General features: G+C 38.4%; 1 protein-coding gene and 1 non-coding gene across 4 annotated transcripts; both read right to left on the bottom strand.

The window, feature by feature from the left end:
- Positions 1-857: 857 nt before the first annotated feature.
- On the bottom strand, positions 858-27558 carry SNX5 (sorting nexin 5). 3 transcript variants are annotated; one of them, XM_090286015.1, is made up of 14 exons: positions 27421-27558; positions 27072-27181; positions 15691-15795; positions 14617-14727; positions 13719-13840; positions 11958-12081; positions 10783-10878; positions 9419-9524; positions 9258-9333; positions 8305-8344; positions 7811-7897; positions 6127-6286; positions 2406-2491; positions 858-1049 (listed from the first exon to the last, which is right to left on the bottom strand). In XM_090286015.1, exons 2-14 carry the CDS (start codon positions 27147-27149, stop codon positions 999-1001), a joined length of 1242 nt encoding a protein of 413 aa, XP_090142141.1. In that variant the 5' UTR covers positions 27150-27181; positions 27421-27558; the 3' UTR covers positions 858-998. The 3 variants fall into 3 exon arrangements, with proteins under 3 accessions (XP_090142141.1, XP_090142142.1, XP_090142143.1); XM_090286016.1 differs by having other exon boundaries at positions 27072-27177; XM_090286017.1 differs by lacking the exon at positions 27421-27558 and adding an exon at positions 25659-25804 and having other exon boundaries at positions 27072-27139.
- LOC150003151 (small nucleolar RNA SNORD17) lies at positions 20608-20841 on the bottom strand. The gene has a single exon (XR_016512893.1). It is a non-coding gene; the product is annotated as a small nucleolar RNA SNORD17 (small nucleolar RNA).

The following is a 27558-nucleotide window of genomic DNA, read 5'->3' as shown; positions in this document are numbered from 1 at the left end:
GACATCCTTTTTGAGAACACAGCATCATGCATTAAAGCCTGTCAAAAACACAAACCTGATTCAAATCAAAAGGAGACAAAACCAGATCTGGGGACCTTCTAAAAAAGTCTGTAAGTCTTCAATAATATTAAGTTAGAACAGAGGCCAGGAGCACTGAGCAGACACTTTGGGCCCTCACCATGGCCAAGGTTTAGCTGACACTGCTGTCTTGGGTTTGTTGTACACAGAAACACTCCATTTGATGTTTTATTATTTTATTATACACTTTATATATAAAAAGTCCAAACATGAACATCCCCTTCACCCCCATAAGAAGGGTGTTCACATCTTTCTTAAGGTGGATCTGGCCATTTTCTACAGTAGCAAAATTGGTTTTTATACCCTTAAGATACTTCCCTCCCCTCAAATATTTATATCTCAACTACAAAAATGGTGCTGCAAAGGGTAAAGAAAGATAAATGAGATGTTCCTGCTCTTGTTATAGTACAGACAGTTAAGATGACTAAAGAACTGTGAGGATAAGAATGGGGCAAGTCACCTAATTAAGGAATGGAATGTCTGTTACCTGTAACAAGTACCTGACTTATCTGTTGTAATTGACACCTACCATAAAACAACTGGTTTGCAGGGACATGGGCACATGAAACCATGAGACTAGACTACATGCTCCAGGCAACTGCTTATACTTGTTTCCAGAAGGCACATATTTCCTGCACCCTTTCTTAATAATTAAAAACAAATTACAGGAGAACTCAAGTTTTGAATTCTGCGCACTTTGAGCTAATTAAATGCGTAAGGAAAAGATTTGTTGTGTCCAAGTAGCATGTAACAAATTTTTTTAAACCATCATGGTTAAGTGTTAGGAATTTCAGAAATCAAAATATTTATTAACATAATTTTAAACTAAAGTAAAAGGTAATAAATCTTTCGTGGTAATGATTTAAGTCCAAGTGATGCTGGCCTTCACATTCATATCCTTCATTCAGAGAAAAGGCAAATCAGTTGTTCTTGAACAAATCAATGCAGCTCTGCAAAAGGGTGACATTGTTCTGGGGGAAAAAAAATCAAAGTAGACCAATGAAGCACTCTAAGAGTCCAAGACTTCCTATATCTATGTGAAAACTAAACTCAACTCAAACCCACTGACCTGGCTTTTCACATAAGATATGACGTCAGCCAAACTGGGTTAGTGCTTTTCTTCATTAAATCACAACTGAATCACAACTTACACTCCTCACCCAAATTTTGTGTTGGCAAGTTCCTCTCCCTCAGAGGGTCTGGAACTGTTCACAGTTAAAGAGCTAGTTGTTGCTGCTCCAGCACCTCCACAGTGGCATCCCCAGCCCCCAGGTTTGCTCCCAACGCAGTCATGCCAACTCTGCTTACTGCAAAATTAACCTAACTACTACATAAAAAAGTGGTTTTTTTTGAAGATGAATGCTTTGGAAAGACTGGATAAAAAGTTCCTAAAAATTCGTTATGGGTGAGAATTTAAATTAGAAAAATGTAAGTATTTATATATGACCTTTGCACGAACTGCCTTACAAAGTTCTTAAAGGAATTCAGAAAACTTAGCATATGAAGAACGTTATGTATAAATAATACTTTAAAACTAAATTTAAAAGAACTTGGACTTAACAGACAAGCAAATAAACACATTTATGTTGTAGTCACGGTAAAGGATTTCAAAACACACAAATGTTCTGTTTCCTTGCTTGAACTAATGCTGATAGCCAGTGACACCCGCGTCAAATGGCTCCCTGCTGACCCAAGGGCTTACTCAGTTGCCCTGAACCATGCAGCACTCTCGGGGGGGACCAATATCTGCTGCACCCAGGAACCGCCCAAAAAGCCATCCCCAAAACTTTTGAGTGAACTGGTCTGGTCCACAAGAAATCTTAAAAACTCCCTAGTAAATTCTAATGTGCCCCAGCACTGAGAGCCAATATTCTCCAACTTATGCGGGCAAAATTAAGGTAGGCATCAAATATATACAAGGAAGTTTTCATCCTTTCTAAATGAAAGAGAGTAACAAGAGGACACTGAACAAAACTAGAAGACAATTTATTTTTAAAAATGTATTCCATGAAAATTACAGATAATTAAGAGCTATAATGGTATGATAGATCTCTTCACAATTTAAAACAGATTCTTCAAAGTGTTCCCCACAGGACTTAGAGGAGGTAGGGTAGCTTGGCATCAAGAATGCTTCTCAAAAGCAGTATTTCACCAAGACATTATGAATTTTTGTTTTGCACAATACTTTTAACAAGTGGCTCTCCTCTACACTACAAGAGATTAAAATCACACAGCAACCCCCACTTGCCTAATGACATTGAGATAATAAATTGGGAAAAAACTTTTTAAAAAGCCCAAAAGGTTGTTGGCTTAATTTCAATACTTACCCTAGCATGCTTTATTTCCAGTTCAGACATTTCAATTAGGTTCTTTCTAAATGCTGCCACTCTCTTTCGTTTGAAATTGTTTAGTTCTACAAGAGAAAGTTACCAAAAAAAGTTGAACAATTTTTATCTTCAACTTCCAAATATCATTTTTACAAATAAATTACCTCCAAAGCTTTGAAGCACCACATTTTCTTACACTTTAATATTACAATTGGTACGCATCCCATTCTATGGACCAGGTAAAGATGCTTCCCATTGCCTTTAAATGAGCACCACCACCCAATCACTGAGCATCAAAAATCACAGAAGGGCTACTGACTTGGAGAATCTGAGATGAGCAGCCTTGACCTTAACTTCTGGGTACCAATGTTTGTATTGGGATGGCCAGTTTGTTTAGTTTCCATATGATGGCTCTAGTGGTGCTTAGTTGTATTTAACTTCATTTGAAACAATTTTGTTAAGATTGTATTGTGACAGCTGTCTTATCAGCATGCCATTTTTAAAAAACTTATCAAAATTGGCAAAATTTTTGTACAGCAATTTTAACAAAGAAGATGGAAAAAAACACGCAACATTTTCAGTCTATTATGCTTTATTATTTCAAGAAAGGTAAAAAGGCAATGAAAGATTTGTGCAGTGTGACTGATTGAACGTGTCAGAAGTGGTTTGTGAAGTTTCTTGGTACCACTGACATTTTGGCCAAATAATTCTTTGCTGTGGGGCTGTCTTATGCATTAGAAGAAGTTTGGCAGCACCCCTGGCCTCTACCCACTAAAAGCCAATAGTAGGAGATAGCCGACATACTCAAAATACCCAAATCAATAAAGTTATTGGTAAAAATTAAATATATGTTTTTTATGTAATGGAAAAACGTAACCAGCGTTTTGGCCAACTCGATAGTAGATGAAGGACTGGGGAGGTGGTGAGTCACACATACTTCAACCAACAACTTTCTCAAGGATTTTTTTTAAACTTTGAAAGCCCTCCCTAGCTCAAGCGGGTGCTCTAGGCTACATAGGATCAAATTTATCCTTCTGTATCATGTCCGACAGAAATATAATACAAGCAGCCATATCAAAAAGTAAAAATTCACACAAAACTTTTTATAGTGATGTGTTAATGGCCGTACCTTGGGTATACTAGGCTGAATAAATGCTCCTCCTTCCTCTAAGGCCTTGCACACAGCACCAGGACTCTATACTAACCTATCTCCCCACACCATTGTTTTACTATGCTCATTAAACTGACTCGAATCAATTCAGCCACAAATCTTACTAAGAATGGGACCAAAGACAAGACAAACAGGATAAAACCCATTATTCTCTGAATTGTCTGGACTATTTTACTTTTAAATATCATACAAGGTTCACCATTCAAATAAAGAGGATAAATATCTAATAACACAGGGATAAATCTCAGGCAATTAAGGAGAGGCCTAAAGTGGTGCCATTTTAAAACTTTTGTTGTTCTTTAATCCCCTCTGAAACCCCCACAGCCACTAAACTCTGGCCTGCACAATAACCTAAGAGTTCAGCTCATTAGTTTTAAAAATTTATTTGATTTTAGAGAAAGGGAGGGAGAGGAAGGGGTAGGGGTAAAAGAGAAAGAAACATCGACCTGTTGTTCCACTTATAATTCATTGGTTGATTCTTGTATGTGCTCTGATCGAGGACTGAACCTGCAACCTTCGCATATTGGGATGATGTTCTAACCAACTGAGCTACCCAGCCAGGGCTCACACCTCAGTAGTTTTAAAGTGTGTTCTTTTCCTTATAAATTTAAATTAGCTGCTTAAAAAAAAGTGGGAGAAGACGAGAACTTATTTTAAGAATAGGGTAGCAAGGAGGTTCCTTTGAAAAAATCCAAAAAATAGCCACATGAGGTCTGCATGCCATCTACAAAATTTTTATACAGAGAAGCTCTGATCCTCACAGTTAAGGCATTACGATCCTGAATAGATATGAGCCAAGACAAAGGAGTAGAATTCTATTGTTCACACAGCTATTATCAGGACATTTCCAAATATTCCTAGATTTTGAAAAAACTACAGGAAGGAAAAGAGTTTTGGGAAAAGTCTTAATATGAGATTGGGATTTCTCACAGGAACCTGAGGTTTGAGGGGGTGAAGTGTTTTGAGAGTGAATAAGAGTACAGACTCACTATAATTATATTTGTTCTCAAAGACACATTCATTACTTTTTGCCCTGGCATGGGCCATAGCCCGTAAGAACTACAGGGTAGTGAGATCCCTTAAAGAAATGACTACATATTACATTCATGTTCAATGGAAATGATACACCACCGCCCCCAAAAGCTAAGCTGTATTAAAAAGGAATGGGAAAATAAGCAAGAAACCCCTGTGGATATGTCCTGAAATTTAGTCATCATCATGGACTCATGATTCCTGAGGGGAGAAAGAGAGAAGCAAAGTTCATCTGCACACACCCCTATATTTCCTTGCTGTCAGAAGGGCCCAGAAACAGACACTCCACAAGCGCAATGAGCCTATTTAGCACCCCATCTCGGTACTATTCCTTAAGTAAAAAAAAAAAAAACCGAACATGGGCACCTGAAAGAAATGGCACTTTCTAGGGCTGGAGTAGAAAAGGTGTAAGATTAGCATAGAACATGTAACTGCTCAAAAGAATGGGGGCTTTGTCACAAGAACATGTCAGATTAAAGGCACTCGTCATTGGCTAAGTCTGAACAATTTAAGCACCAAAATAAGTTAGTACATTAATTTTAAAACTATTTTCAAAAATGGGAACCCATGACTCTAATAAAGATAACAAAGAAATAGAGAAAAAGGGAAGGCTTGTGCTTAAAGGATGTCAAGTACTAATTTGGAAAGGGAATGCTAGAATTGGGGAAAGGGAAAAATCACCTTCCTGCAACCACCAGACAAGGATCATCAACACAGCCTACATTTTGGGGAAGTTTGATGAACAGAATATATGCATGGTCTTAAAATAGTCTCCCCATGAAGTGCTAATTAGTGGCATGAGGAAAAAAAATTAACTACATAGTAGAGAAATCCAATAATACTTGACTGGATAATCAAAATTAATACCACAAAACTTTGAAATTGCTTAGCGGAAGATGGATAGAACATGCCCTCAGATACCACATCCTAAGGAGGTCACATTATTTATATTGTATTCTGTTGGAAATGCATAACTGGAATCTAATCATGAGGAGAAGTAGACCAACCCAAAATGAGGAACTTCTTATTATGGTCTTCCAGAGGGCAAAATGTCAATTAAATAAAAATTAAAAAAATAAAAATAAAAAAAAAATAAAAGAGGCTAAGAAAGGTTCCTTCCAAATTAAAGGAGACCTAAGAACTATGATAACTTAATGCAATCCTAGACTGGGAGACATTACTAAGACAAGGTAAGAATATAGGTTGTGTTATACTGTATCAAAGTTTACCAAAGTCAATAACTGTACTATAGGGCAGTAAGAGAAATGCAGTTTTTTGGGGGGAAAAGCCATACTATAGAAAACTTAATTTCAAATGGTTAAAAAAAGCCAATGTGTTTATAAAAACACACACGGGAGCATGTGTGACAAGTGACAAAGCAAAAAGAACTGTGGACAGATATGGATCCCAAGTAAAGAATGTAAATTTGGTCTTCTTTGCACTACTTGTGCAGCTTCTCTCTATAAGGTTGAAATAATTTACAAATTAAAAGCAAAAAGTAGAGTGGCCCTGCTCAACCTTCTTTTGCAGATTCAGAAAGCTGTTCAAATTTCTGGCAGCATTCCTGCTGGTGTGCCTCAGCCAACTTGACATCTCTGCTTTTTAACCGGGCCTTATCCAACGCTTTGTTTGAGTTCTCATAGTCAATGAGGGCTTTGGTACGTCTGTATAAGAGATCCTGAGAAGAAAAATAACAGATACGACTTGGTAGTTAAAATATTTCAAGCACTACAGTGCCAATGCACTAACTGGAGGGTTAGACAGCAAGAATCTAATCTACTTCTATGACCCCCTTTCCATTATTACATTTTTATATCTCAAGATTAGGCTGGGAACAACTCTTATGGTATTATTGAGGTTTTTTTAGAACTCTTCATGTGAAAAAAAAATAATTTTTTTTAGGAAAGTAATTTAAAAAAATTAACCGTGTATTATAACATGTGCAGTTATATAGCAGGATTGAGTTAAACGATGGGAATAGAATGCAAGTGGACAATGAGGTAGTAAAAACATTCTTATAACCCTATCTGGAAAACCCTGACTCTAGGGGTAGGGTCTACCCTGAGCAAAGTAGAAATTACCTTAGTACTTAAAATGGAAAGATAGAATGCATGTATGACAGATACATGAAGTTCAATTATGGCCACTTTTGTGTATATGCAAAAAACTTTATTATAGGCACTTAAATCCACTAAAGATACAGTCAAAGTAAAAAAAAAGAAAGAAAAAGAAAAACCCAAAGACCAAGGAGACATGCCAAAAGACAAATTAACTAAAAGAAAACCAAAATATGAGGAAAATAATGAATTTCTACATCCTGATGGCATTTTCCTGTTATATATTTTCCCTCTTAAATTTTATGTTGCTTGACTCAGTATATTTCACTTAAAAATAATTCACAATTTCTTTTCAGGAATGTGTGGATAGTGCATGTTTCATTCCAAAAGGTAGTTCTGCTAGCCTCTCAAGTCTTGCTTTTTACTAAGTAATGCTTTAGGACTCAACGGTTGCAGTGACAACTGCAATTCAATAAAAATTCACAAGTCCCAAAACCTTTTCTGCCTCAGAAATAGACCTTTTGGCAAACCTTCACTTAAGTCCTGCATCCAGTAACTCATAACCCCCAAAACTATTATCTGTCTATTCAGCACCACCCATACTGCTCGCAAGCAATACAAACTAAGGATACAATGCCACAAAAAGACATACAAATGTGAAAAGATTTCAACCTAAAATGGTAAAGATATGATATGAAGAATCTCATGCATGCGCCCCCAGAACAGAACTTAAGAACTAAGAGGTTAATTTCATATAAATGACAGATTTACAGAAGACCCAGAAGAATTTCTTGACCAATAAACAATCTACCCATGAACTTACCGCTTGGGGACAAGCACTCTCAAACCAATGAACTTACTGCTTGAACTCTGGCTGGACTTCCCACTCTTTGTATCCTCATCTAACGCAAGTGTAGTATTTGCTACAGCATGTGTTTTCCAAACTGCAATTCCTTTGCTATTCCTCAATAAACTGAATTTCTGGTAATTCAAACTTGCTCAGTTTACATTTCTGTTTAGGTCCACATCATTTATACAAACAACCCTGACAAATTCCTATTTTCCTTCATTTTTAACAAAAAGAATAAATCTCTTAACACCAGACCTCTTATGGGTTCATGGCAAAGCAGGCTTAAAGAACTTACCTTAGCAGCCTCTATGTTGAGCATATAGTATCGAAGGAGCTCTGTCACCTTTAAATCTTCATCTGAGGAGACTCGACTCTCTATTTTCTATTAAAATAAAATAAAGGTCACCATCATCTAAGACAGTGGTTCTCAACCTTCCTAATGCCACGACCCTTTAATACAGTTTCTCATGTTGTGGTGACCCCCAACCATAAAATTATTTCCATTGCTACTTCATAACTGTAATTTTGCTACTCTTATGAATCATAATATAAATATCTGATATGCAGGATCTATTTTCATTGTTACAAACTGAACATAATTAAAGCATAGTGATTAATCGCAAAAAACAATATGTAATTTTATGTGTTTTCTAATGGTCTTAGGCAACCCCTGTAGAAGGGTTGTTCGACCCCCAAAGGGGTAACGACCCACAGGTTGAGAATCGCTGACATAAGCAGAAATCTATAGGTCATAAAATATATAATGAAGACCAACATAAAAATTCTTACCCTAAGCTTTTCAAATAGTTCAGCAACCTTCATTAGGTACCTGAAACATATACATGATTTTAGTTTAAGGCCTTGAATAATGTATGACATAGGATCTTATCAATACTCCAAGACATGAATGGACAAAATTCAGGAGTCCTTGCTTTTGGATGCTTTACAATTAACGTATCAAAGTAGTCCTTTTATCACAGTTGACCCAATCTGGTAAATAAGATTATAAAATTGAGCATCTATAGTGCCACAATCATGGGTATCAGCCTCTCCTGGTGTCCCTTCAGCCATTTTGCCATGCATAACCTATGTCCCCAGTTCTTATCCAATGTCAAAGTTGTCAGCTTCTGATGAACCACTACCATGGGTGTCCCAAACCCATAAATATATTCTATTTCATCTCGGTTCTGCCATTAGCTGACTTCCACATTCGAATCAGTAATACTGTCTTCTGTTATACCAAGCCTAGCTGTTACATAGGATACTGTCTCACATCAAAAACGACCAGTATAGAGAAATTAAAAAGAAGTTCAAGACCAGATTGAGGTCATCACATTATCCTTATGATCACTTTAATCAAATCTCTTCAAGTCAGCCCAGGCTATTGTCAGGTAAAGTGGCAAGCACTGTGATGCCAGAGAACACACAAGGCAAATTTCAAAGACAACTCTAAAATTAAAATAATCAAAAAGAAATGGAGACATGTAATAAAACCTTGACAGAAATAAAGGTTTTAACAAAACAGCCACATGCTTGTAAGGAAGTGCCCTGAGTCCTCTTACAAAGAGTCTCTGTGTTCAGAGGGAAAGATTTTAGTTGCTAGAAACCATCTATCCTTAATGAGCTTGTGCTCAAAAACAGATATGAAATTATGTAGTCATTATTCATTATACTTTTAATTAAACAACCTAGTAGTTTTTGATAAGAGAATTAGGGTAAAAGCTTTTCCAACAGACACTTACTTTTTGATGACTGTGGGCTCTTCTAAAGCCAGGCTATGCAGGCAGGCTGCAGTGTGGATATAGTCATCTGCAACATCTACAGAAACAAGGACAGCTTGTTTTATATGAACAGAACTGGCACATTAGCAAAGCTACATGGCTAGTAGGTGAATGGTATTTACTTTTATGAGATCTGGTCATTTTGTCAGCTTTCGCACATGAATCCTTGATCCTATTATAATAGTTAATGAGGAAATTCTTCTCTTGCTCAAAGAAGTCATCTACCTCCTAAAAGGAGAGGAAAAATAAAACTTAAGCCAAACTTTAAAGAATATAAGTATGTATTTTGTATTAGAAGAAACATTAAGGAAATAAGCTCATGCTTAAGTTTAATCTCTACAGACCAGAGAAATACAGACTTACAAGATATCATTTCATAATCAAGAGTAGCAAAAATCAAGTGTTGGCAGGAAATGTCAACAGAGAACCATCCTAAAGAGCCATTTAGCAATGCCTTGTTAATATTCCAGTATCCTAATACCTAGCAAGTCTGCCAGAGCAATAGTACAGTACTGCCTAGTGCATTGCTTGCTACCTAACTTTGGGGTACCATATCGTAGCATGTGTGCATATGTAGAAGAGGAATGAATTTGGTTGCTTCCAGACTGAGAGGCAAAACTGGAATCTGATGGGCACCAGCCAGGGACACCAAACACCCCGCAATGTGTGGGCAGGTATATAAAAGTCCCACACACCTTAAACTGTGCCAATGAGATCATCAAAGAGCTCCTAGATTTCTGACAATGCCCCCTGTACTCAGCACCTATATTCTGGGACCCTTACTTAAGCCCCAAGTGATCAAGTAAGAACCAAAAGTAGCTATTAAGGTAACACAGTTAAAAAGGAGGTGAGGGGGCTGAGGAATGAAGAAATAAATCACACCTATATGAGGTTACTAAGAGACTTGTATATTAATTTAATTTTCTAGAACAGCACCATCCAGTAGAAATGTGGGAGCCACAGGTGCCATTCAAATTTTTCTAGTGGCCACATTATATAAACAAGTGAAATTACCTTTAAGTTAATCAGTTATCTAAAACAAAAATATCAGTGAGATTCTTGAAATCCAGCATGCAATTAAAATAAAAATTTGGTGCCTTAAATGCACCACATAATTACATGACAAGTGCTCAACTGTCATGTGTCTGGGGCTACCAAAATAGACAGTATAGTTCTGGAGAATGACATGAAATACTATTCTTACAGCTAATTAAAAAATAAAAAAAGTAACTGAACTTCTCTACAAAAAAGGAGAAGATAAAGACTTAAGTGTGGAAAGGTTCTTATCCCCTCTCTATGGAAAGAATGGGATATTTGGGGAAAATAAACGACAACTCAACAAGGAGATGAAAACAGCCAAAATTTGAAAGAAATTACTACATTTCTGAGAAGTTAATTTGCTTCACAAATACCTTTTCTAAAGAAATAAAAGGTCACCTATCCACACGAGGTCAAGAATTTTCTTCAACAGCTAAAAGCCACTTACCTTAACTCCAGAAAAAAGGACTTCATCAGCACTTTTCACCACACTTTTGAAAAAGCCACCAAACATTTCTTTGGTATTTTTCCGCCTAACACTTAGCTGAAGAAACAGAATCCCAAAAGAATAGTTTATGAAACATATATTTTTCTAAGTTCTGAATACATTTCAAGTAACACTGTTTACTACTAGTACAGGCACATCCACAAAGATTTAAGACAAGTTTCATCCTAACCATCATATCTAAAATATCAAATAAACAGCTAAGTATAACATAGGTATTTTGAAAACTATCTAGGCACCAACTCTTAGTGACTTTTAGATCCTTGATGAAATTATTTTTTCTATGCTGCTTATTAAATTTCACTGGTTAGAAGACAGAAAAATTCTAAGTCGGGGCTTGTCTCATACAGATTAATAGAAACAAAGTATTCAAGTCTTGTCAACCAAAAGGTAGCCAAACCCTGACTAGTGTGGCTTAGTGGATTAGGGGTCATCCCAAGGATTGAAAGGTCGCTGGTTCAATTCCCAGTTAAGGCACATGCCTAGGTTTTGGGCTAGATACCCAGCTAGGGACATGTGAGAGACAAGCGACTCATGTTTCTCTCACACATCGACATTTCTCTCCCTCCAACCACCCCCTAAAAATAAATAAATTTTAAAAAAAGGTAGTCAAGAAGAAAAATGTGGATCAATTTAAGTTTCTTCTAACAATCCTAAACTTAACTGGGAGAGAAAACTAGACTTTAGAGGGGAGAAAAAAAGGTCAAAATCTTTAAGCAGCCTTACATAATTGACCTACTGGAGAGAAGTGTCATCAATAAAAGGTTTCCACTATGTTGGTAAGAAATTCCGAACTTTAAAAGTCAATTTTGCAAAAAATACATCAAGTATATTTTTAAAGTATAGTCTTGTACATTTTATTGGATCATGAAAATGGGATTTAAAAAATGTCTTACATCCTGCCCTGGATGGCGTGGCTCAGTGGATTGAGCGCTGGCCTGCAAACCAAAGGGTCACTGGTTTGAATCTCAGTTAGGGCACATGCCTGGGTTGTAGGCCAGGTCCCCAGTTCAGGGTGTGCAAGAGGCAACCACACATTGATGTTTTTTTCCCTTTCTCCCTCCTCCTCCTCCTCCTCTCTCTAAAAACAAATAAAAATAAAAAATAACACGTCTTACATCCTGATCGTATTCCAGGAAAACATGAAAGTTGCGATCTTTATTGAGAACAGGGTGGGAAGAGAGCCGCTGAAGAAAGACTTCATGGGAGGACACAGTCTTCTTAAAGACAGCAAGATATTCACTAAAAGAGATACATTTAGTTAGCACCACTCAACTAGCAACCACTACTGTACCCAATTATCACAGTTCTGCTCACGCCACAATGCAAAATATCTGAACGTAATCTAAACATTTTGGTGTTTCTTTATATCCAGTTAAATAATAAGGTAGCTGCCATTTTGGAATCTGTGAAATGAGCAACAAAGAAGGAAAGTGGTATTTTACCTAGGATTGATGGAGGAAGTCTGCAAAGCCTGAAATCTAATGGAAATACTGCTGGTATTTAGCAGCCACCAGAACAATGGTTTCTTTAAAACAATGAAAAACCCTTTAATTCTGCAGCCATATACACAGCACTGAGTCTAATAAGGCTCAACATTATCACACACCCAAGGATGGATAAAGAGAATTTCCTTTTTGCGCATCAGCATAAAGCTGATGAATATTCTATTGAGAACCATCCCTGGAATGCCTCTAAATTCCCAGCCTTTAAAAGTCATCATGACCAAGTAGTCAGCGCTCTCCCTCCCAGGAGTTCATCTCCTAAATTCTAAGGGTCCCCAAGAGACTTGTAACCAGGGAACAATGAACAGGGCAGCTTCAGCTCATCCCAGGCTACTCCCTGAACCTGTCTCTAAGGCCCCCTTTTCTCGGACTTTTCAGTGAGCCATTGGCAGCCTGTCTTGGCTCATTTCTTTCCTATAACATTTCTAGAGAGCCAAAACAGCCCCACCTAGTCTCTCTCCTGTTGCTTCTTCTGTCCTAAGCCCTTCCTTGGTTTAATAAACGTACTCACAAAATCACACAGAAAAATTATAAAATTATAAAGCGTCTTTACCTCAATCTAGACACTAAAGAACACACTTAACTTCCCGACAGAAACTTGAGCCTTGCCTTCAGTTCTTTTCTATGCAGTTACGGTCATGTCAGTCACTCAAGTGACTAATTCAGGACCTGGAGTTAGATGAGCACTGGCCCTCGATAATAATATGGGCTTGGGACAGAGAATTAAAGAGAACTGCTGAAATGAGCACCTGAATTCCAATAAACGGATGGTAGAAGAGGGGAGAAAGGAAAGATAAAGTTCAAGAATAGTTCCATAAGAAACTTTAATGTAAACCTCCAACTATGATACAGAATTAAAAAAACCCATTTTTATGTGAATTATATTAGAGCCAAAGTAAAATAAAATTTCCTGCAGACCTGGACTTCTTCCAAACCCTCAATATGGTTATTATTCATAATGCTCCTTTGTAATAGCATTCACTGTAATGTAGTTCAACTGTTTCCAGTAATCAAACTTCAGGAAAGAAAGCACTGTACATTATCAGCAGCTTGAAGAATTATTTATATATAGATACAAAGGTTTACTTCATTATGCCAGACCAGCATTCCTAACAAGTAGTCCATACAGAGGAAACTACTTGTCTATCAGAGTTAGCGTACCCCAGGAAGTCAAGGTAAAAAATTCAGGACTATGCCCCACACTCTACAAAATGTAGTTTTAGAAAACAGCACTAGTAACTATTATAATTAACTATTATACTTAAAAAATAAATAAATAAAATAATAATGTTAGTTGTCAGGCTCTTCTTATCTCTGTACACATTACTCCTTTTCTTTTCAAAAGATAAAGTCCCATCAAGAAGATCCACTTACGCTTCCAGCTCTTGCTTCATCTTGGCAAATTCTTCTTTGGTCATAGAGCCTTCACCCTCCCCCAGTTTCTGCATCTTCTCTCGAGGGCCATCAAAGTCAGGTTTTGTAGGAGCAGGTGGGATCTGCGGCAGAGGCAGGTAACGTGTGAGCTTTTTTTGCTCCAGTGGTGATAGTCTAGTTGGGGCCTATGCATAGAAGGCAGCCAGCCCTGTAGTCAACCCATTTTTCTCTTAACCTTATTCCTTTTGGCCATTTAAAACTGTCCTCCTGACAACTGGGCACTCACTTGTTTAGTTTATCTATTCTGGACAATTGTTTAGGGTACAATGATGTTTATCCTGCTTCAATGTCAGTTTAAACTTTACAAATTACAATCAATACTAAAATAAAGCCAATGAAGAATCATCAGGATTATAGTATCTAGACTTCAAAAGGAATTTTTAATTCCAAAGGATAGTCAAAAGATTCTATTATTTGGTGAAGGGAACATTCTTAAACTCAAGCTTCAGTACTAATTTTGTTTAATTATTTGGCTAGATTCTTCAGTCTACCTGACAAGACAGACCACACTCAATTCTCCTTTAAAATCAGCAGGTCTCTTCCTGCAGCCATGCACTAACCCTCAAGAGCTGAACACAGACAACTGCCTCCTTTACTCCCTGAGTAGACAACATTTTTGAGTCATATAAGACTGTATGCTTCGATTCATTCATAGCTTTAGCACTGTTCTCATGTATTTTAGACTTTAACAGTAACAGCACATACTCTAGCTGGCAGATGAAATCAGACTTTTCACAATCCATTATGAAAAAACAGGCAAAAGTCTCTTTAAACAAATGAACAACAAGGTAGAAGAAACTGGCTTCAGTAGTTATTGCACTTTCCAAAATGCACTTACAATAAGCCCAGCATAGTCTGCAGTTTCAGAAAGAGTGTCATGTAGCCATACGAAGTCTTCGTGTTGCCTTGTAACAGAAAACTCTGGGCTCTGAAACGTGGGCAGTGTGGTCTATAAAGAAAGGAAAAGTTTACTGTAACTACCACTTTTAGATAAAGTGGTTTGAGTTTCCTGGGCTGCACTATGGGAAAATTCTGCAAAATAAAACATCACAATGAGATCTAGTAAAGAATAAAAAAGCAGCAACACAAGCTCTCCTGCCACTATGAAAAGTCATAGCCAAGATTTAACATGTTCTTTAAGGAATTCTTTTCACAAAATTCCACTTTCAGGTCAACTCAGGTAGATGTGTAGTCTTCACACCACCTTTTGAGTAACTGAGGTATGCAAATCAAGCCATCAATGTATTAAAGAGAAAAAAATCATGTGGGAGAGAACCCACTGATATTTGCTTTAATTTAAACCAGTGCCTGTTTCCTCACCTCTAAAGTGGGGATAATAAAACACCATCATAAAGTTGTTATAAAAAGACAATTAAATACATTACCACAGTTCCTGGCATAAAACAAGCATTCAATACATTTTAACTAATATAAAAGGAGAAAGGACTGATTCTGAGAGATTAAACTTTTTCTCCATTTCCCAGATTGGTATATTGCTTTTGTCAAATTAAAAATTTGGAGACAAATTTTGAATCACAAGAAATAAGCTGGGCAAAGGCCAAGAACTTAGTAAATGTGGGGAAAGCTGCACTTCCCACACATGCAAATTAAAAACAAAGGTGTGTAGGTAGGTCTGTCTCCATCACTTTGCCTGATTTGCTTCTTCATATAGCAGAGTACAAGCCACATTTAACATTAGCAATGCCCTAGGGTTCCATCATAGTGGAAAATGGTGCAGCAAGAGCACTTATTTAGACTTACTACAAGATGAGGGAGGTGCTTAGTTAGCAGTGCTGCTACACTACAAATGGCAGCCCTTTCAGTTCAGGAAGTCTCTTCTCACTGCCACTATAAATGACAAGGCTGTAACCTAGCACTGTTTTTATTACTGAAGTCATTCTGTCGCACTTACCTTGGTGTGTACTGTAAACTTGACCTTATCTCTCTCACTGAGTGCATCAGGTATGTCAATCTGAAGCGAGGGATCAACATTCAGGTCCACAGATACAGATCTCAGCTGAAATAATGTTTTTGGTTATTAGTCTCAAATTCATTTTAGTTCTAAAAAAGTACCCTTCTAAAAATGGGAGATAGTAATTTAAAAAGTTATATAAGATCATTTAGAACAAAGTCAGTTGAGATAAATCTAAGTTTATTTGAAACAGTGGGGAAAGAAATCTGGTCTAAGATGCCCAGTTGGATCCAAAGTAATCCTGTGATCTAAACAAAGCAACTATGACTCTAATGTGCATTACTAATGTGCATTAGTACTTGTTTATGTCTACATAAACAATACATTTAATCCAACACTTGGAAGAACTGTTACTAAAAAAGCCTGACTAGACAGGATGAAACCTTGAACTTCTTACATAAATGCCCAAACTGTAAAGAACATTTCAAGAGGCATTAACCAGACCCTACATATATCTGAAAGAAGAGACTAGGAAAACAGAGAACAGTCATATGGTATGGGATTTTAGGTCAAAAGACAAAGAAAAATCTGGCTCAAGAGTGGACCCATTTATATTCAGGAGAGATTAGAAATCTAGACAGAAGAAAATAAATTGTAAAACTAACAAAGGCCCTAATTAGCAGACTCACACTATTGTTACATATAAGGGACAAGTAAGTGTGAGCACCGCCCGGGGAAACAACAGCAACAAATTTTTTAACTTAGAAATTCAGAGGGAAAAATAACACCCAACCTTAATGTTTGCCAGTTTAAAAAGAATTTTTGAAAGAACTGGGCTGTTAGGAAAAAGTGGTTAAAATGATTTTCATACCAAATTTTAAGTATAATAAATGCTCTAATTCTTAAAGCAGACAATATGGTCAATACGAAGGCCTGACAAAAAACTAGGCATGAAAATAGGCATCTCACCCCACCCCACCCCAACTGTTAGCTAGTACTACAGTAAAGCTGTTCTAACCCTCTAGATTACTGCAGAGAGAATGCCAAGTAAAGACTGGAGTCAAGAGGATGAGAACAGGGAATACTGAGGTATTTCCACCTAAATTTCATTTTGGATTCTTTTCTTCAAAATAAAAAGTTCAAGACCAAGGACCGATAAACTTATCTTTTGAAATTAGAAAAACAGGTTCAACCAGGTATGAAAAGATTAAATATACCCACTAAAAATGCACAAATCACTCCTCTCTTTTCTCTGTATCCAGTTTGATTTTAGCATCAGGTATTAGTAAGATCACAATATACTTTTAAATTCCTGACATCTCAACCTACATACTTCTCCCAAATAAATTCTTGATGACTCCTATGAAATACTTGCTTATTTGGCATATCCATTTATATGAACTCTCTACAAACAAAGATAAGCCTGAAGGTCAGGGATACTTCATTTTGTCATAGTTGTGACTTGTGACTCTAGGTCTGACATGTTTTTGATAAAAGCTTCCTTCCTTCCAATAACTTACAACTGGGCAGATACAAAGATCAAAAAGATCTCAAAATATACACTAAAATTCGACTGCAGAAAATACCGAACACCCTACCTATCTTATGTTTTTATATGTCAGACTCAGACCAGGAACAAAGTGGGCAGATGTAAAAAGGGCAACAAACACTGGTAGAAAAGATGGGGCTGGTTTAAGGTGCATTTCCCTGAGCTCAGCAACAACTGACATGCTTCTTGAGATTTCATTTCCTTAAAAAGTCATGAATCCCAGTTTCTAGCAGTCTCTCAATTTCTGAACATGCTGACAACTACATTTTAGCTCACTATAAGCCAAACAAACTTAATGGGTCTGTGAACTCTGTTCAGACTAGCTTTGAAACTAGGGATTGAAGGACCCAAGGGGAACGTAATCTAGTAAGTGGTTTATTTCTAAGCACCACAGTCAAAGCTACAATACACTTTACCAGCTGCTTTTGTTCCACTTAACTATTATCTTCTGGTTTCACCTCTTTTCCCATCCCCCAAACCACAGAGGTAATGGCCTAGACTATACACTATATTACAATCTCCCTTTCTTGTCACCAAAGAAATACGGTTTTTGGTATGAGTTGTGATGAGGACATATTTAACTTAACCTATAATGTAGTACATAACCTTCCAGAAAATGAAGCAGATAAAATCACCACGAAGAAAGAAGTTGTTAAATTAAAACTTCTAAGTCAGCACAGCACTGTTTCTCTGGAAGCATCATGTGATTAAATGCTCAGCATTCCTTCTTCTGCTTAGTCAACAAAACCAATACCCCACAGTAATTGCTAAATAAATCACCAGGATGTAGGGTGTAAGAACTGGGTCCCCCATTCACCCACCTCTATTCCCTACCCTACATAAGCATCCATCCAGAGTACTACTGCTCAGCACTGCTAGCCAACACCAAGTCTCTGACTTAGGCGAGAGATGTCAAAATGCCAAGAATGGCTATTTAAATCAGTGGTGAAAGGCAGGCTTCAAAACCAAGTCAGGTTAATTTCTCAACTTCCCAGTTCCCTTAGGTCACTTGTGAGAATCAAACTTAAAACATCTATTCTCAAACAATGAAATATTTAGTTTTAAAACTAACTTCATTTTGTAGATTTCTATAGAAACCATTGTACCACATACCAAAACTTTTAGGTGGTGTTTCAGCCCCTAATGAACTTTCCTACCAGATTAATCCTTACAGTAAAGATTACAATGATCTTGTGACAAGGGGTGGGGGAGAAGAATAAAAAAGCACTGCTTCATTTAGAAAGCAATCTGTAACAGTTTTAAAACTCTTAAATTCTCAGTAAGAGCCTGAAAAGGAGAAAAACTGATAAAGATCCTGTGCATTTTCTCACCCATTCATTCATCAGTCTCCCAGCTGGGGAACATGACACTGGCTTCAGGACAATTATAGAGCTCTGAGCTAAGGACCACGTTTTGTCCAAATCTCTCTTATGACTCACTCTGGCACAAGACTTAACAGTATCTGCAAAGCTCCCTCTTCAAAAGGTTTAATGGCTCACAGATGACAAAGGACACCTATGTGACTGGACAATATGGAAGGCTAGATTCTGAAATTCAGAACCCACAAGGGAGAACAGAGAAGATACAGTAAGTGTTGTTATGGTGACTACAGACTGGTTTACACTAGTGCTATAGTCAAAATAACAAGACACAATGGAAAAGAAACCATCGCCACAATAACTCTTATCTGCTAAAATGTGAGCTAGTTGAATAGCCGTTATTTTCTTTTTTATCCTCACCCGAGGACTTTTTTTTTCCGAGAAAAGGGAGAGAAACATCAATGCAAGAGAAGCATCGATTGGTTGCCTCCCGTACATGCCTGGACCAGAAGTCAAAGTCCCAACCTTTTGGTTACAGGATGACGCTCCAAACCAACCACAGCAGCAAGGGCTGCCATTTAAAATTTAACCAGTTTTATATACAATGTAAGAAGCTGAATATGCCTGCCCCTATTTATCTCCATCTTAATTTGAATGTTGCAAGAATACTGCAACAGACAGATAAAACTACTTGTATTGGGTTGGCCAAAAAGTCTGTTACTTTTTTTTCTGTACCATTTTTCATTTTCACCAGTAACTATTGATTTGGATATTTTGAGTATGTCAGCTATCTCCTGCTGTGGACTTCTAGTGGGTAGAGGCCTGGGGTACTGTTAAACATCTTCCAATGCATAAGAGCCCCACAGCAAAGAATTATTTGGCCAAAATGTCAGAAGTACAAAAAAATTCTGCAAACCACTTTACATTGCACAAATTTTTTTTTTGCATTTTCCCCTTTGTTGAAATAATAAAGCATAGTACATCAAAACAGTTGCATATCTTTTTCCATCTTCAGTATTAAAATGACTGCACAAAAATTCCCCAATTTTGATTTTTTAAAAAATACATGCTGGTATGACAGCTGTCACAATCAATCTAACAAAATTGTTTCGAACGAAGTTAAAGACAACTAAGCACTACTAGAGCCACTGTACGGAAAGAAATATAAGGGACTTTTTGGCCAACTCAATTTAAGTATATATTTAAGTGTTTTTCTGGTTTCCACTTCCAGAGCAGAACCAACGTACTTATTAGCCAGCACATATTACATCAGTGAGTCTTCCCTTCGAACTGTTTTTCTCTCCTAAGGAATTTGCTTTATTATCCGTCATCCCACTGCGTAAGGAATTAAAACCCCTACCAGTAACAAAACCCATATGACAAGTCATCTATGAATGATCTGTTAGCAGCATGAAGCCAACACAGAGGCAAGAAGCAAGCCTGCCTCCTGGATCAAATTTTCACTCTCATCAAAGGAAGCAGGAAACACCGTATTTCAGTTGGAAAAGTATGCATGCTTTGCCTAGTCCAATACTCATTTGTGAGGAAATAAACCCCAAAATGTTCTGCTTGCAGACACACAAGACTCACAAGATGCATACTTATGAAACAACATATTACTTTGTTACTCTTTCAACTCACAGGAAGGAAGTGCTCTGTAAGAAATTCTTTAAAAAAAAACAAACAAAAGCTACCACATTCTTCTCCAAACTATGGGTCAAATACTGCTACTCAAATTATTCGTTACTGTTTTCTTCCACCCTGAAGGTAACCAAAACCTGTTTATCTATTCTATCCCAGCTTTTCCTTATGGCAGTGGTACTGAAAATAATTGCAATGAGCTCTGCTTTTACCACTATTTGTTTTTCATCTCCTGCCTCCCTCCTCACCCCCAATGTGTTTTCCCTGTCCTGTAATTCAGGTCTGCTAGTATATCAGTCTTCAAGAATAACAGAACCAAAGTCTTCTAAAGAGCTCAGTCTACTAGCTAGTGAAAAGTTATGGTAGATAGTCATAAAATTTTTTAAATTAGATAAAGGGCCACAGCAAGTGATCAGATTTCCACCACTCATCTTGATGGGATGGGACCCAGAGGGACCCATCCCTGCTGACACTAATCCTTCTTACCGGCAGTCCAACACACAAGCTGTCTATAGTAGAACACCACAGACTGCAGGGTATTTGGAGACTACTTAGCCCCAAGTTCCCAGAACAGGAACCGAGGCTTGGAAGAAGGTCAGTGCAGCGTACTCAGCGAATGGATAAACTCAATCATCATTTCACAAGGCTGCAAAAAGCCCATGAACTAGTCAAATCCCAACAAAGAACCAGAAAAATTAAGTTGAATTATTGGCTTGAACATTCATTTCAAGAAACCCATCTAATTACTAGATACATGGATTATTTTCAAATGAGTTCACAAAACGAAAGGGCTGAACTATATGATCTCTAAGGATCTCCTAGCACAGAAATTCTACTGGGAATCAACATGCACCCCTAGGGGAAGCAGCTGAACAAATGAAAAACTAATTTCTTCCATTCTAAGTGAAAGCCTTTCACCTACTACCCAATCCTATCCAGGCTCCTTCCCCAAAATTGCTTGGTTTATCAAATCCTTCTGCTATAACACAAACCTGACATGTTACATATTACTCCTATTGATGAGGGTATTTAAGATCACTCACTGCTTGACCTTTATGATCAAACCAAGATGAATAGAAATAGGTTTAATTTTTTTTTTTTAATTACCTTCACCTCCAACAAAGATTATTCAGCAACAGGGAGAGCTGTCTGAGCTTAAGCTTTTATCATAAGCATTTGAGATACAAATGACAGCATGAAGAGAAGAGAAGGCTGCCTGTTCCCAGTGACATTTCTTCCACTTTGAGTCAGAGGTACTACACAATCCCAGATGATTTAACTCTAAATAGTCCAATACCTCATTTCATCATTCACCAGCAGCTTTGTACTGCTCTTCAAGAAAGAGGAAGTGAAAGCCCGAGAAATCAGATTCTGCATTTGTACTCATCATTAACAATGACTAGAATGATGGGGCGTGTTCCTCAAAAACCAGTTAACTATACTCTTCAAGCAGAAAATGCATGCCAGTTTAATACAAGCAGCTCTTCTGAAAAAAATTACAATTGTCTGTCCAGACCACAGAGCAGTACTTGAAAAAGTTACACCAAATTTGTAAATGCAAAGGGGGGAAGAGATCTAGCTAAAACCCAATATCTGAACTGAAGCAGTTCAGTCCCTCCTGAGCCTCTAATTGCAACTTGCACAGTTCTCCCTCATTATCTATGGTTTGCCTTTGGGGTATGAAACAGTTGATGAATTTCATGTCCCTCTTTTAGAAGGGCTATCTCTTAAGAGTACCTCAATGGCCAATCAAAAAACAAACGGGTGTTGAAGATGAAGTTTTCTGGAAAGCTAGATTATGCAGAGAAACTTTCAATGTATACTTGTAGAAACAAATTTGCCACATTCAGATAAGATGTTCCGCTGCAGCCGTCTTCCTTTACTGCTTCAAAAAGAAAAAGGAAGCCCTGGCTGCTGTGGCTCAGTGGATTGAGCGTTGGCCTGTAAACCAAGTGTCCCTGGTTTGATTCCCAGTCAGCAGGGCACATGACTAGGTTGCACGTCAGATTCCCAGTTGGGGGCGCGAGTGAGAGGCAACCACACAGTGATGTTTCTCTCCCTCTCTTCCTCCTTTCCCCTCTCTCTAAAAACAAACAAACAAACTTTAAAAAGAGAAAAGGCATAATCACAATGCTCTGAAACTTTCCTGAAAATAACTGGGTTCATTAAAAAGCTGTTTCCCTAAAAATACTATCTAATTTCACTGCATGCACCTTTCACCAATGGCTATTTGTAGAATATTACCCTATATAACTATTCTTGCCTAATTTCCTCAAGCAACCAGGCCCTGATACTAAACAGAGCAAAATGCTTTAAAAAGCAAGATTTTAAACTAAGTTTTACCCTGCAGCACGTTTGTCAGTGAGCTTCAATTCTAGCCCAATGTATTGAGTGCTGTAGCATCAGAGCCTCAGGTTTCCACCATCCAAAGTGGGCACTAAATTCCAATACAATAAATGCACAGGGGCTCCTTTGTAATCCAAAACTGCCCAGAAACTGTGAAGGAAATCACCTTTTACCAATTTTTTTGATAAAGTTCCTCACTGTTGGGGGAGGGGGCGCTAATTCCCCCAAAGATAGTCAACAACGCCTGTTTTATACAGCACGTTATTTTCTTAGAATTTATCAATTATGGATCTGAAAAAACTAAAAAAACAAACATAAAACAAAAACAAAAACAACCTGGCAAGTAAATATTAGCCTCTGTAACACAACCTGGACCCCCTCACGTCACACCATTTTAGGGAGGGAAGTTTTAAACCAGTGGTTCCCAACCAAGGAACTTTTAACAATGTCTGAATATTTTTGACATGTCACTACTGGAATGAAGGGAGCTACTGTCACCCAGTAGAGGTCAGGTATACTGCTGAACACCCTACAATGCACAGGGCAATTCCCCATAACAAAAAATTAGCAGCCCAAAATGTAAACAGCACTCAGGCTGAAAAACCCTGGTTTAAACTAAAGCTCTACATTAGGTTTTAACCAGTTACCAGGTCCCACACCAAATGAGAATTTAAATCTCAGGATCTAGTAAATTCCCTAGTAGCCTCCCTTGACCATTTCTTCCTACAGCCAAAAAAATGTGAGCAGATCATGGGGATCTTAAAATGCTGTACAAGTTACTGATCTAGAACTAAGGCTTGGGCAGCTTTTATAAGTCATACTTCCAGAGTTTAGAAAAGAAAAATGAAGTCAAACTATTAAATGAAAAAGCATGAGTCCACAAATATTAGTAAAACTGTATTAATCAAAGTTCAGAACTGTTCCTACAGCAACAAATTTTAGGACATTCTTCCACCCAAGCTGATGGATAGTCAAACGTCCCTAGAGAAAACTTCCACACCAATTAACAAAAAACTGCAAACCAGAGTAGCAGCATGAATATTAATGTCTGGTTCTGAGGAAGCACCAACCATTCACCCAAAGCCCATGTAACCAACTACTGAACCAAGCTGTAACAGTACTAGGTTGGGAGGGCTACCAGCTACTCCTTGCAAAGCTTCTCCATGTGCTCAACTTACTTCAGTCTATTACCAATTTAAGAATTTTAAAAAAAGTCCTGGAAGGCAATCAGGAACCACACTCATTTTGCCACAGATTTGCTAGACTACTGGGAAGGAGACTCATCACCACAGAAAGATACACATTGAACCTGAGTGGGAACCTGAACACGATGCCCAACTATCTAAATGGCTTTTTGGCAAATAGGAGGTCTGGAGAATCCAGGAGCAAAATGACTGCAGATCAAGGTAACTTCCAATTACTTTCCCCCTACCCACTAAAACCTTCAGACACCTGAGAACATCCACGGGCCAGTGGGGAATTACACATAACTAGTTTATTATGAAAATGGAACCCAATGGTATTAATGCTTCAGTTAACTTTTGCAGGTGCTATACTTGGTAAAAACCTTACTTTTCTAAATTTAAAGATCAAAATAAAATTATTTTCCACCAGTACAGAACGAGTTAAGAATCATGCACTTTCCCCTTAAACTGCTTTTTGGGATAGGAGACAAATCCCAACACCTTCAGCTAAATAAATGTCAGACTACCAGATAAAGACCAATATTCCTTTCAGTTTTTGCTGAACTAGCAGGAGGAGGACATTACAAGCATTCAAAATCCTCAAGTCAATTATGTTCCCTACTTTATTAGTGGGTCTAAGACCATGAACATCTATCTTCATGGAAATTCCAAAGCCAATAATTGAAGTTTAAACTTTTCTATAAAAATATTTCTGTTAACTGACAAAGCTCTTTTAGGTACCACAGCTTAGCCTAAAATTTGGCCTCTTGTTAATTTACACCTGTCCCAAACTTCCTTTAGGTTAACAGTAAAAGCCATCTAGATGATCCACAACACAGGACTAGAATTGGATCAGAAAGCAAAATAAAACCATCTTTAGGGTACTATTGTAGTAAGTTTTATTATTTCCTTATTTCTTAATAAAAAATCTGTAGGAAAATAATATTTTTCCTGTAGCCACTAAAAACCAGGGGGCAGGAAATAGCTTTCATAATTGTACCATTTTGCTGGATTAGAATGGACAAGTTTTTTTAAATACCAGCTATCATATACTGTACTAACAAATAGGAAGGCCTGTTGAAGCAGTTAAGTCCTTTTTCACAGCTGTCTAAAACATTTTGGGTCAAGAAAGAAGTGTGTGTGTGAATCAAATTACTATCAAAATTCCTATTTAGCACCTAAACTTCTAAATACAAAACTACCTTTAGAATGTTCTAGAAAGAATCATAGTCTCAAGTTCCCACACTGTTTTAGTAAAAAGAACAAGTTACTTCTTTCAGTTTTCAAATAAAATAAAATACTCCAAGACCCTACTATCTGACATCCCCAGTTCCCATGCCCCGCCGCGGCTGCAGCTGCCTGGGAGATAACAGGGTGCTTCGAACTGAAAATAAACTAAACCACGTTCTGCTTTGATCAGCCCGTCTAACCCACAGCTGCCAGACAGCCAAATGGCCGACAAAGCTCAAAACCCCCTTTTTCTTCCCCCTATAAAGCAACACCCTTCTCCCCTAGGAGTTCAGAGTCCTGACCACGTGGCAGGGCTCCCTCCCTGCTTGCTGATTCTCCCAATAAATTCCTATTCTCCTGCTCACTGCATCTTTATGGTCTTCTGAGCGACTCCATTTTTACACTACCCTCATCACAAAGTTGCACTTCAATAACTAATATACCTTTTTGGGAACAATTTGGTACTTTTACTAGATGAAAAACAGTCCCTCCAAGTAAGACTTCTAAAATAGATGCAACATTTTAAGATATCTTCTAGGTTAAATATGAGTGCGCCTTTTTTCTAGATTACTTATTCATTTCTATCAGAAAGTTTTGTTGACAACTTTGCACATGTCTGTGGTCCATTAATTGTGACACTAACTCAAACATAAAGAGGCAATAAACCATCGAAGGCTTGTCTCTAATTCTTTAACTGACCATAGTAACCTGATTTTACTGTATTATTGGGTTGGCCAAAAGGTCTGTTTTTTCCGGAAGATGGCTCTAGTAGTGCTTAGTTGCCTTTCACTCCATTTGAAACAATTTTGTTAGACTCTATGGTGACCGCTGTCTTCTCAGCATGCCTTAAAAAAAAAAAAAAAAAAATCTATAAAAACTCATCAGAATTAAGTGAATTTGTGTAGCCATTTTAATATTGAAGACAGAAGAAGATATGCAACGGTTTCAGTGTATTATACTTTATTATTTTAACAAAGGTAAAACCACAACTGAAATGCAAAAAAAGAACAGTAAAACTTGTGCAATGGACCTGGCTGGTGTGGCTCAGTGGATTGAGCACCAACCTGTGAACAAGAGGGACACCGGTTCAATTCCCAGTCAGAGAAAACACCTGGGTTGCTGGCCAGTTCCCGAGAGGCAACCACAGAGTGATGTTTCTCTCCCTCTCTTTCTCTCCCCCTTCCCCTCTCTCTGAAAATAAAGTCTTTTAAAAAATTATGCAATGTATGCAGAACGTGTCAAAAGTGGTTTGCTAAGTTCCCTGGTACTACTGACATTTTGGCCAAATAATTATTTGCTGTGGGGCTGTTTATGCATTGGAAGATGTTTGTCAGTACTCCTGGCCACTCTACCCACTAGAAGACAATAGTGGGAGATAGCCAACATACTCAAAATAGCCACATCAACAGTTATTGCTGAAAATGAAAAATGTGTCTTTTATGTTACAGAAAATGTAATGGACTTTTTTACCAACTCAACAGTTACCTTCTATACCTCAAGATTTAAGCAGCATAAAAATAACTTACATAAATACCCAAATTTTAAAAGTAAAAACTGAGTTCAAGTATTTGAGCACTCACTAAATATTACACAACTCCCACAGTGACAACGCATTAAGCTTTTATAAAGCTGGAACAAACATGCTTCAGATTTCTTACTTGATGAAACTCCCCCAGTATTTGGGCCAAAATTAGTTTCCTAAAAGGGTGGGGAGGCAGTTTGGAGGCAACAAAACCACTGTCGTTTGTTGCATGTTAAGGCGATTTCAGGTTCCCCGTCCAGTCTTCACTAGGCCAATATAAGTTTTAAAAACTCTTCACTTAAGAACACATTCTCGGGTCTCCAGAAACTCGCCGAGCGCCCGCTCGGTACTGGGACACTAGGAACGGTCCCGCGCCTCCGGTTCTCTCCTCCCCGGGTCCGCACAGAGCTCCCGGGACAGCCCTCAGGGAACAAAGGGCGCCCGGGTACTGGGCAAGCGACGCCCCTCGCTACGAGACACGGGTGCACGAGCAGCCCCAACGCTCCCTTGGGACGAGGGAAGGAACGAGGGGCGCCGGGAGGTTGGCGGGGCCTCCCGTCCTGGAGCCTGCCAAGTGCAGAAGGCCTCACCTTGCTGCGGTCCTCCTCTTCCTCCTCCTCCTGCTGCTGCTGCTGCTGCTGCTGCAGCAACTCGGGAACCGCAGCCATGGTGACGCGGGCCTCGAGCGGGGGCTGCCTGGCTGTGCGAGGAAAGAAGAAGCTTGGCAGCCGCCGCCGCCGCCAGGGCGCCTTGAGGGGCGGCCGCGGCCCCGCCTCCAACTAGCTTCCCGGCCGCCCGGCGGCAGGAGGCCTCCGGACTCCGCCACCATCCCAGAAGCCCCAAGAAAGGTTAGTAGAGCGCCACGTGCTCCCCCAGAGCTGCCTCCCCCGTACCCGCTGCCATCCATCTTGGAGCCGGGCAATACTACGCGGAGCCTACCCTCGCTCCGGGCCACGCGGAAGCCGCTGCCCACAAGGCCGCGACAGGAACACAGAAGCAGAAACACTCCCAGCGAGGTGCGCCTCAAGAAAGACCGTTTTGCTGCGCAGGGAAATTTATTACTCAGCCAGAGTCCAA

The sequence above is a fragment of the Furipterus horrens genome, unplaced genomic scaffold (assembly GCF_987537825.1).
Source record: "Furipterus horrens unplaced genomic scaffold, mFurHor1.1.pri manual_scaffold_8, whole genome shotgun sequence".
Classification (NCBI taxonomy): Eukaryota; Metazoa; Chordata; class Mammalia; order Chiroptera; family Furipteridae; genus Furipterus; species Furipterus horrens.
This window is presented reverse-complemented; position numbering and strand designations above follow the sequence as displayed.

What these genes read in the sequence shown, in the direction of transcription:
- SNX5 (XM_090286015.1), bottom strand. Translation starts at nt 27,149, where the DNA reads ATGGCTGCGGTTCCCGAGTTGCTGCAGCAGCAGCAGCAGCAGCAGCAG. An exon ending in AACTATTTGAAAAGCTTAGG is followed by an intron (nt 7,898 to 8,304) that starts GTAAGAATTTTT and finishes TTATTTTAATAG; the next exon opens with AAAATAGAGAGTCGAGTCTC. An exon ending in TCAACATAGAGGCTGCTAAG is followed by an intron (nt 6,287 to 7,810) that starts GTAAGTTCTTTA and finishes TTTTCTTCTCAG; the next exon opens with GATCTCTTATACAGACGTAC.